General features: G+C 40.4%; 1 protein-coding gene across 4 annotated transcripts in view; it reads left to right on the forward strand.

The window, feature by feature from the left end:
• The window catches only part of PARD3B (par-3 family cell polarity regulator beta), a 2,266,259-nt gene that overhangs the window by 553,404 nt on the left and 1,700,843 nt on the right, over window positions 1–12,012 (forward strand). For all 4 annotated transcript variants that reach the window (XM_073633364.1, XM_073633363.1, XM_073633365.1 and 1 more), the window contains exon 5: window positions 10,185–10,273. In XM_073633364.1, the coding sequence (XP_073489465.1) occupies window positions 10,185–10,273 (89 nt within the window). The remainder of the gene's footprint in view (window positions 1–10,184; window positions 10,274–12,012) is intronic.

The raw sequence follows: 12,012 nt of genomic DNA on the forward strand, positions 1-12,012 counted from the left end.
ATATATATATATATATATATATCTATAGATATATATATATATCTATCTATAGATAGATATATATATATATCTATAGATATATATATATATATCTTGTTCACGCTGATACAATTTTTGATGTGTTAGGCATCACATGACAAGTGAAATAGTATTAGTTTCTATGGACGCCTTTCAAATATATGCAGTGCGATTCTGATGTGATTTTAAAAAGGGTTTTGTGGGAGTTTAGTGCAGTGTGGTGCAATTTGTAGCTACATAGACTTGAATGGAAATCACATTATGTCCTAAGATAACACAATTCCAGTACATTTTCTTCAAGTCTTTGCTTTGTTCCTTATCTCCCAGACAAAATCTGTGGATATGGGTAAAGCCAAGTAAATGAAGCATATGGTGGAATATTTATATCTGTATATATGCTGTTTGTGAACATTTAAAGCAGTATTCAACCAAAAAAAAAAAAAAAAGTAATCTATTACTGCTAGATGTGGTGGTTGCATTAGTTTCCTTTTTTACATTTTTTCCCACCTGTGTTTTCACCTGGTGATCTGAACAATAACACACTTCCTGTATTAGAGTGCCTACACTCTGGAGGTAGCAGCACAGGGGGCACCTTTTGGACAGCAGCACTGTCAGTCTTGGGGGTAGAGAGTATTAGATGTACTAACAAATTTAAATATACTAACCCATAGAAGCCAAACTCCAGTTAACACTGTATAATCATTTACAGCAAACCGTTTTTTCCTTTTGGAATAAGAGTTTCATATGAATAAATAAAAAGCTGATCATTGTAAACATCCCTGCTAGTGTTACATGGTTTGTCTTAAACCTGAAACTACTGGAGGGCTTGTTCTTTTGAAAAACAGACTTACTTGTCAAATCACCGGGCAAAAACAGAAGAAAGAAAGCCTAAAAAAAGAAAACCAATACAGCCATCACATCTAAGAATTTGTAAGCTGCAATATAATAAATGTTTGAGTATAATACTGCTTTAAAGGCTTAAAATAAAACTACAACATTTTTAGAATAATGAAAAGTTTCAGGGCCTGTTTGATTCACTTATCATTGTCTCACACAGTAACTATTAATCATCTAAGCAAGAAATTATTGAGACTGAATGGTGCCATCATTAATCAGGGTGTAAATAGTGGCATTAGCCTAATGGTATTCATTACAGTATCCCAGTAAATAGCTTGTATATGCTAACATTTAGTTACACTGAAGGAAACTCTCCAGTACAAAGTACCCTGTATCAATTCTTTTGTCACTGTGCCATCTAGAGATTTACGTTTTCCAGTTACAAACATCTCAGAAGTGACCTCTTCAGGCATGATGTCTTTTATGGATTTGGTAGTATTTACATTAGTGCCATAGAGGCCCAAGTAAAATACATTAAAGCTAATGCATCACCTGCTGTCAGTAGTCTTCGGTGTTTGGGACAAGCTTTCCCAATAAGGCAAAATGGATAAAAACAGATAATGTATTGCTTATTGGCAGATACTGTCATTCTCATTTCCAGTCCTTTTAGTTTATTGCTTACAAAGGTCTCTGTGGCACATAGACTTTTGATGAGAGGAAAGGAGGAGAGTATTAAGTAGCATTATTCATCTTTTTTTTTTAAAGTTAAGTCAATAAGTGTTCACTATGGACTGAAACTTTAAATAGGGTGGATTGCACCTGTGGTGTAGACTACTTTTTTCCCCCAATAGCCATTGTTACATTTTTAAAGATTGCTCATAGTTTTTTTTTTATAAATCTGTTTTATTAATTGTATTTACTTTAACCACTATACTGATGCCTCTTTCAGGAGTGATGTTTTATAAATGTAACTCCAGAAATAGCCCCCAATCTGTAAGTGTAGCAGTTAATGCCAGTGAACAGAGCCACAGATGGCTCCTTGCATATATATTGTGTACAAGGCAGATCCTGGCAGCTCTGTATCTTAGGATCACTGTGGTCATAAAGAGACCAATCACAGCATCATCTGACATAAACAATGTGCATTTATATTTGTGATTCTACCCCTTCCTCCTAAAGATGAGGAAAGGGGGAAAAATTAAACTAACAAACGAGTGAATGAACTAAAGTGTGTGTTAAACAATGCCAGAAATGTGCCAAGCAAAATAGGTGTGTTGGAAGATTTGGTGCATGAAGGGAACTATGATTTAATCAGTATTGCTAAATCATGGCTTAATTTGTCACATGATTAGGTTATTAATACTCCTGGCTATGCTCCCTTTTCGGCAAGACAGGGTAAAATGTAAAGGTGGTAGTGTCTGTCTCTATGTGAGAAGTGATCTCAAAGTAAGTGTGAAAGAGGACCTAGTTGATAGAGTGTGATGAGACTGACACATTATGGGTGGAACTGCATATGGGTGTGCATACTACAAAGTTAATCATTGGAGTTTGTTATAGGCCATCCAGTGTTGTGATTAGTAGGTGAGGACTCAGCTTATTGCACAGTTAGAAAGGGCTGCAAGGGCTGGGACAGTGATAATAATGGGGCATTTAAATTACCCCAAAATTGACTGGATTGATGACACTGCTGGAACAGTTAAAGGGCAAAAATGTATAAACCTATATTACATACAATTTTATGGTCCTGTTCATAGAGCCCCCGACTAGAAATAATGCTCTACTGGACCTGGTAATTTCAAACCATGCAGAGCTCATTACTAATATTTATTTAAAAGAACATCTGGGTAGCAGTGGCCATAACACAATTTCATTTAACCACTTTAAGACCAGGTCTCTTTTGGAACTTTTTGCTTACAAGTTGAAATTTGTATTTTTTGCTGGAAAATTACTTAGAACCGCCAAACATTATATATATGTTTTTTGGCAGAGACCCTAGAGAATTAAATGACGATTGTTGCAATATTTTATGTCACACTGTATTTGTGCAACGGTCTTGTAAACTCATTTTTTTGGAAAAATTACCCATTTTTGAATTAAATAATAATAAAAAAAAAAACAGTAAAGTTAGCCCAATTTTTTTGCATAATGTGAAAGATGATGTTATGCCGAGTAAATAGATACCTAGCATGTCATGCTTTAAAATTGCACACACTTGTGGAATGGCGACAAACTACGGTATTTCCATAGGCGATACTTTAACATTTTTTGCAGGTTACCTGTTTAGAGGTACAGATCGCGGCGATACCTCACATGTGGTTTGAACACGGTTTACATATGTGGGTGTGATTTGCGTATGGATTCACTTCTGTGCATGAGCTCGGAGGGACGGGGTCATTTAAATTGTATTTATTTTTTTATTTATTTTACTTTTAGTTTTACGTTGTAAAAAAGTTCACTTTTATTCCTATTACAAGGGATGTAAACATCCCTTGTAATATAAATAAGCACTACATGGCCTCTTTATTGCGGGATCTGGGGTCAAAAAGACCTCAGAACTCACATTTACACTTAAAAGCAAAAAAAAAAAAAAAAAAAAAGTAATTTTGCCTTTTAAGAGATAAAAAAAAAAAAAAAATCATCCCTTTAAGGCCGGAAGGCGTAAGTGACGTCGGACATCACTCCGTACCTCTAAGAGCATAGAACCGAGTGGGAGCTGTCTTATGGGGGACATTCAAATTGCCTCTTGTAGGATCAGGTAGGAAATTTTTTGCCCACTGGAGCAAATTGAATCATGCTTTATTTTTTTTCACGATTAAGACTTTATTGAAAACAGCATATCTTAATACAAAGGGTTATGCTTTATTTATTTATTGGGGGGGGGGGGGGTTGCCTTCATTTGGATCAACTGTGGGTAAAAGATTTTGTATATGAGAGTTTTCTATTTGTGTGTGTGTTTTTTTTCCTCTGTGGGTTAAACTGGATGGGCTTATGTCTTTTTTTTCAACCAGACTAAAGCCTCATACACACAATCGGATTTTCCACCGGGAATTGTGGGATGACAGACTGTTGGCCGAAAATCCGACCGCTCCATCGGACAATTGTTGTCGTATCTTCCGCGGACAAATGTTGGATGGCAATTCTCCGCGGACAACGGTCTGTTGTCAGATTTTCTGATCGTGTGTACACAAGTCTGCCAAACAAAAGTCCAAAGTAAAAACACGCATGCTCGGAAGCAAGGACGAGCCAGACGTGGTCGGTCTTGTAAACTAGCGTTCTTAATTAACATTCAAAATTATGAAATCTCGAAATGCAGCGCACAGTCTCTTCTTCTTTAACCACCTCAATACAGGGCACTTATAACCCCTTCCTGCCCAGGCCATTTTTCAGCTTTCAGCACTGTCACATTTTGAATGACATTGCGCGGTCATGCTACATTGTAACCATGTGAAATTTTTATCATTTGGTGGTATTTAATCACTCCTGTTTTTTTTTTACATTTTAAAAATATAAAAGTTTCTTATTTTTGTAAATAAGTAACTTTTCTACTTCACTGATGGGCGCTGATGAGGCAGCACTGATGGGCACTGATGAGGTGGCACTGATGAGGCAGCACTTATGGGCACTAATTAGGTTCCACTGATGAGGAGGCACAAATATGCCACACTTATGGGCACTGATAGGTGGCACTGGTGGACAATGGGCACAGATAGGCGGCACTAGTGGACACAGATAGGTAGTACGGATGGGTGGCACTGATGGGCATTGATGGGCAGTAGTGATGAGCATTGATGGGCACCAGTGATGGGCAGCACTGGAAGCCAGCACTGATGAGCGCTGATTGCTGGCACTTGTGGGCACAAATTGGTGCCAATTGGGGGCACTGATTGCTGGCAGTGGCATTGCTGGCACCTAATTGTAATCAGGGCGCTGATGATCAGTGTGAGGCGAGGAGCGCCGATTACCAGCATCTCCGTGTTTACATGTGACCAGTTATGATTGAACACAACCCATCACATGGTTAAAGAGCAGCTCTTTACACAGATCAGGGTCGCACCGCGTCCCAGCAACAGGGCGCGGCCGCCGCATTGCGGGGCGGGAGCAGTCGTTTTGGAGGGCCGTCATATGACGTCCACCCAGAACGAAAGGCGTGACGGCCAGGGGGCAGGAAGAGGTTAAGGTGTTAATAATGAAGCTGCTTTGCTGGTAATACTGGTGATACTGATGGAGTTCTGCCAAACATATTTTCTAGTGATATCAAGAATAATATTATTATGCTTGTTTTTTTGTTTTTGGGCAAGTTACCACAGCACCATTATCCCGTAGTTTTTAAGATCAAAGATACAACTATGTTGGTGTCCCTTGTTCATTTTACATTGGATTTTTTTAACTGTAACTGCCTACTCCCAAACTGTCATTTGAAGTAAAACACATAGCCAAGTATTATTCTCCACATTTTTTTTATTGTACATTAAAAAAAAGAAAACAAATAAAATTAGAAATGCTATCTGCCAATAGAACTTAACTAAAAAGTGCATTCTATGCATCCAGAAATATAGAAAATATACCAAATCAAATTATTATTCAACTAAAAAATTAAATAAAAGCCTCATGCATGTGTCCTTCTTAATATAGGGGGTCAACAATGCCAAGAGTTGGTGAAAGTAGGGGTCCGTCATCCGGAGATAATTCCGAAAATCATCCGGATTATTCTCCTGGAGCTCCCGCAGCAAAGGCATATGACATAATTGGTCACAATTAATAAAGCAATCGATTTTTGGTCCAAGAAATCCTCCTCCTCCTGTTCCTGGACTGGACTTGGGTCAAAGCAATAACTCCAAGGTCAATAATAAATAACGCGTTATCTCCTCCGATTCCGCAACATGTCTGGTTGACGAATGGCCATTCAGAAACATGAAAATGACAAAATGAAAAGTGCAAAATGAAAAGCGTGAATCAACACTCGCCAAACTTCTACTAACACAAAATTAGCAGAAGGAGCTCAAAGGGTGGCGCCTGACAGTTGAACTTCCTCTTTATCTGCTCGTAGTACGTCTAGTATGTCACTACGTTTGTGTTTGTTGGCAGACAATTGTGTACCGTTTGTATGCAAGACAAGTTCACGGCACATGCCCTTTGGACAAAAGTCTGATGCTTTGCAGAAAATCTGATCGTGTGTACGAGGCTTAACTATGTAACTAGTTTCTGAACACAGTAGAAATCAGCGACTGCTGCAGATTCAAGTAAAGTTTAATCCTTTAACCCCCCTGTCCTATCCTATACATATAATCTCCAGCCTATCTCTTCAGTGACTCTTTAGTTCCCTTACCCTGCACATTAACCCCCTCATTGCCAACCCCCTCTGTATGTGATCTGTATGCAATGTATCTGGTGCACCATTACCAAGCTCCTTGTTTTGACCCAATCAGTACCAGAATATTTCTTCTTTTCAAAAAAAATAAATAAAAAAGTGGTAAAAAATATAATCTTTCCAAAAATGGGTCATTTGTGGGAGGAGGGGGCTCTTACTGTCCTATTCAGCTTCAACTTTTATATAGATGGCCACATGCTCTCATCATGCACACTTTGATATGATGCATAGTTCATTGTTGGCTCGTTGACTGCAAGCTGCTCAGGCCCTAAGGCTGGGTTCACACTGGTCCGACACAAGTCAGTCCAACTTTGTAAGAGGTTCCTGCACTACTTTGGTCTGACTTTGATTCTACTTTAGCCCATTGAATCTCATTGAAGTTGGATCATCGTCTTAACTGATCTGACTTTGGCATGCGACTTGTGCTCTAAAGATCTTGAAGGGGTTACCCTGCACCAAAAAAAAAAAAAACACAGCTTAGAGTCCCCCTCCTCCTCCAGAGGCCAGCCCCCTTGTGATGTCACCACCCCATCATGCCACGGGAGGTGACATCACAAGGAGGTGGGGCCTCCATATGACATCAATGGGTGGCCACGCCCCATGGCTGTATAAGTAATTGCACATGGCGGCCCCAGCATTACAGCGGGAGCGAGCGTTGGTGGAAGATCAAAGGGAGAACAGAGGGAGAAGACAGTGGGGAGTGGAAAACCAGCAGTGGGAGAAGACAGAGGGCAGAGGAGAACTGTCAGTGGGAGAAGACATCAGTGGAGGGAGAAGAACAGAATCAGAGGAAGATGTCATCAGCGGAGGGAGAAGAACCGGAGGATAAAGAAATTGTCGGAGGGAGATGAAATCGGAAGGAGAAAAGACTGCTTTAATAAACTACTTTGTCAAAAACTGTGTACTGTTTTTTATTTTTGTCACTTGTTTTGGGTGAATGGGTAGGGGTACAATATACCTCATATTCATTCACATAGAGTGGGGCCGGGATCTGGTGGCCCCCTTGTTAAAGGTGGCTTTCAGATTCCGATAAGCCCCCCTGCCCGCAGACCCCGACAACCACCGGCCAGAGTTGTCGGGAAGAGGCCCTTGTCCCTATCAGCATGCATACAAGGTGCTTGGGGTGGGGGGGGCACTGTTCACTCACTCATCCCCACACCCTTTCCTGACCTGCAGGGCTGCATGCTCGGATAAGGGTCTGGTATGGATTTTGGAGGGGGCCCCACACCATATTTTTTGGCGTGGGGGTTCCCCTTAAAATCCATACCAGACTGGAGGGTCTGGTATAGTCTTGGAGGGGGAACCCTATGGCAATTTAATTTTTTTATTTGGCGTGGAGTTTCCCCTAAAGATTCATACCAGACACAAAGGGCCTACTTTTGTGGGATCAAAGTCGGATCCCGTTCATTGAAGTCGGACTTCAAGTTGCAGGGCAAAGTCTGATCCACAGTCGTAGTACTGTCGTGCTGTACCAGTGTGAACCCAGCCTAAATCAGCAAAGCACCATCAGGCTTCACTTTTAGCATGTGGTTTTTCACTGGAATGCTGCCTTTAGTTTGTGCCAAACATGCCTACTGTTACTGCAGCTAAACAATTCTATCCTTGATTAATCGGTCAATAGCACATTGTTCCATTAGGCCTGGTCTTTGCCTATACCTTCAAAAGAATCTGGTAGTCTTGTGCTAATATTTTTTGACAGCAAATGTTTTTTTCTTGGCACACCTCTCCTGCAGGTTAAATTGGTCCAATCTCTTTTTGTTTGTTGATGCATGCACTTTTACAGCAGCTGTTGCCTGCAGATCCTCAAATAAAATTTTTGAGTTCTTGGGAGCTTCTTTTTAAATTCCTTGTTAAACTCATAGGTACACAGAAGTATCTTTCTGAGACCTTAAAGTGCTCCCTTGATCCTGGCACGGTGACACCACACATCAATAGCAAAGAACACCAAACCCTACATATCTAAGGTTTATATAAGACAGATTCCACCTGCATACTCCCTAAGAAAGTTTTAATCACTGGCACCCAATCTGGAATGCCTGGTTCTAATTTCATGGATTTTAAGTTTTAGTAAATGTAGTGCAGTGCTTTCTCATGAATAATCTGCATAGTTCAAAAAACTCCACACCTTTGGTCTCAGCGACTGTACTCTTTGCTGGTTCTCTTCCTACTTATCCAACCGCACCTCTAGCATTACTTACAATTCTACTTCCTCCTCTCCTCTTCCTTTCTCTGTTGGGGTCCCCCAAGGTTCTGTTCTTGGACCTCTCCTTTATTCACTCTACACCTTCTCCCTGGGTCAGCTGATAGCCTTCCATGGCTTCCAATACCACCTCTATGCTGACACCCAAATCTATTTCTCTACCCCTCAGCTCACTCCTTCAGTCTCCTCACGTATCACTAATTTACTATCAGATATATCAGTCTGGATGTCACACCACTTTCTCAAATTTAATCTATCCAAAACTGAACTTATCATTTTTCCTCACCCACGTGCCTCTTCCCCTGATCTCTCTGTCAAAATTGTAGGCACAACCATAAGCCCATTCCCACACTCCAAGGTGCTAGGTGTAGTCCTGAACTCTCCTTTAAGCCCCATGTCCAATTGCTGTCCAAATCTTGCCGCCTCAACCTCTGCAACATCTCCAAAATACGCCCCTTTCTAACTAATGACACAACAAAGCTCTTAATTCACTCCCTGGTCATCTCTTGTCTCTGCTACTGCAACTCTCTCCTCATTGGCTTACCTCTACATAGTCCATCCCCCCTTCAATCCATCATGAATGCTGCTGCCAGGCTCATCCACCTTACCAACTGCTCTGTATCTGCTACTCCTCTCTGTCAATCCCTCCACTGGCTTCTGCTCACACAGCAAATTAAATTCAAAATACGAACAACTACTTACGAAGCCATCCACAACCCTGCCCCCAGCTACATCACTGACCTAGTTTTAAAATACCAACCTAATTGTTCTCTTCATTCTTCTCAAGACCTCCTGCTCTCTAGCTCCCTCATCACCTCCTCCCATGCTCACCTCCAGGACTTTTCCAAAGCCCCCCAATCTGTCCGATTATCACCTGCTCTATTAGCTTTTAGACGATCCCTGAAAATCCTTCTCTTCAGAGAAACCTATCCTATCCACACCTAACAACTGTATTTTCATTTTCTCCAGCTGATCATCCCCCACAGCTATTACCTTTTGTTTCACTTGACCCTCCCTTCTAGATGTTAAGCTCTAACGAGCAGGGCCCTCTGATCCCTCCTATATTGTATTGCATTGTATTGTAATTATACTGTCTGCCCCAATGTTGTAAAGCGCTGCACAAACTGTTGGCACTATATAAATCCTGAATAATAATAATAATAATAATAATAATAAATATTTGTTTTATTAGATATGAATATAAATAGACCATGTCAATTTTGTGTTCACATACCAGTATATGTCACCTTTATCTGTAGGCATAAGATCTAATGTTCACCTGGGCAGCACAGTAGTGTAGTGGGTAGCACTCTCACCTAGCAGCAATAGGGTTGCTGGTTCAAATCCCGACCACGGCACTACCTGCCTGGAGTTTGCATGTTCTCCCTGTGCCTGCGTGGGTTTCCTCCGGGTACTCTGGTTTCCTCCCACACTCCAAAGACATGCTGGTAGGTGAAAAAGCGCCCTGAGGCGATTCAGTTCGCATAGGTAGCGCTATACAAGTCACTCATTCATTTATTCATTCACCTGTTCAAATATGTTGAAAAAGGCAACCATTTCCATGGGGCATACTTACTTTTTCACATGAATAAAAAAAAAATATAGATATATATCTACATTTTAAAGTGTAATTACTTTTGTGTTTTTATTCCTGTACATGCTGGAAGATATATTTAAACTAAACTACAGAGTTTACTAATTTGAAATATATGCCAAATATCTTTATCAGCTATTATTTTAATAGACTTCTCACACTTTTAGGGTCCGGTCACCATATCTACAGATGGTCAGAAAGAGCTGAGTTGGCAAGATGACCATATGAAATCACAGAAGGCCAGATTTATGTTCAGGTAATATTTATAGATTGATATATCATCTTGTCAGGCTCTTGCTGGGGAATGCATATTGGGTTAAGTTGTTCTTTAACCGCTTGCCGTCCACCCTCAGTACACTTACTGCAGGGTGGCAGCTTCAGGTTAGGCAACATACAGGTACGTCACAGTTTAATTCCTGGTTTTCAGGCACGCACAGCTGCTGATCTGTGCTTTGATTGGCATAGCATGAGTCTGTTAGCTGGTTACAGTCAATGATTTTGTCTGTATACCTGGTGCTCAGCTGTGGCTTATCACAGCACAGACCTCTGTGTGTTTGTAAACTAAAACATACAGAATCTGTCTGGTTTCTTCCTCCCTGAGCTTTTTTCATTTGGGGAGAGAGACCAGCCAGATTATGGGTGAGTACAAGCAGCACATATACACTTGCATACACTTGTTAGGTGCATTTAAACCCTTGATTGCCTTCCAGTTAACCCTTTGAATGCCTTGTCACCCAGCCAGCGTCATTAGTACAGTGACAGTATACAGTATTAGTGTCACTAGCAATGCCTGTGTCAGTGTCCCTCCCAGGCAGTATCAGTTAGAACAAGATTATCCACCACACTATCACGGTCATACTATAAGTCACTGTCACCGCCATTACTAGTATAGTGTCTGTACAGATCTTGATGACGATCAGAACTCTGCTAGTGTCCATAACTGTATAGTGTCCCCAAAAAAGCAGTGTTAGATGTGGGATTTTTTTTTTCCACCAAAGACATGTAGCAGAATACATTTTGACCTAGCTTTAGGCAGAAATTAGATTTTATTGGATATGTTTTTTTAACAGAAAGTAGAAAATTTAATTTGGGTACAGTGTTGCATGACTGAGCAATTGCGAGTTAAAATAGCACAGTGCTAAATAGCAAAAAATTCCCTGTTCAATGAAGGGGATAAAACATTTCAGAGGTCAAGTGGTTAAATTGTTAATAAAAAAGAAATCCCTCCCCCTCTACCTAGGGGGAAAAGACCTCTGGCATGACAATTGCTACCAAGGTGATATGGCAGTTTAACAAAGCACCAGATCATCAGCTTCTGCGGCAAAGCGCAAAATGCTGCACATTTTAGCATCGGTTTTGTCGTGTTTTCCCGTGGCCGGCGGTAAAAACGTTCCTATCTTGAATGCAATTCTTCCATGTTCAGGAGAGGGAGGTTGAAGCTCACCTAAATGCGGCAGCTCCCAAACTCTACTAGAAGCCTACTGTCGGTATACATTGATATACAGGCTTTATGGAGTTGAGTTTAGGAGCTTTGGCAAAAAAAAAAAGCCAGAAGCTCCTAAACTCAAGTTTAGGGGCTGCCAGTGTAGACTAGTGTACATGAAAATAAAGAAGATTTTTGTGCAGGCAAAAAGTTCAAAATGAAATCCAAAAAAAAAGTGAATATAAGCTGCTGGCAACAACACAACAGGACAGTTGGTGATAGAAATAAAAATAGCATAAGTTGCCATGCTAATTAATCAAAGTGATATGAACAGTGAAAACAATGTTCATATGTACAGTGGGGGCGTAAGGTATTCAGGCCCCCTTAAATTTTTCACTCTTTGTTATATTGCCATTTGCTAAAATCATTTAAGTTCATTTTTTTTCCTCATTAATGTACACACAGCACCCCATATTGACAGAAAAACACAGAATTGTTGACATTTTTGCAGATTTATTAAAAAAGAAAAACTGAAATATCACATGGTCCTAAGTATTCAGACCCTTTGCTCA

The sequence above is a fragment of the Aquarana catesbeiana genome, linkage group LG06, assembly GCF_042186555.1.
Source record: "Aquarana catesbeiana isolate 2022-GZ linkage group LG06, ASM4218655v1, whole genome shotgun sequence".
NCBI classification, from domain to species: Eukaryota; Metazoa; Chordata; class Amphibia; order Anura; family Ranidae; genus Aquarana; species Aquarana catesbeiana.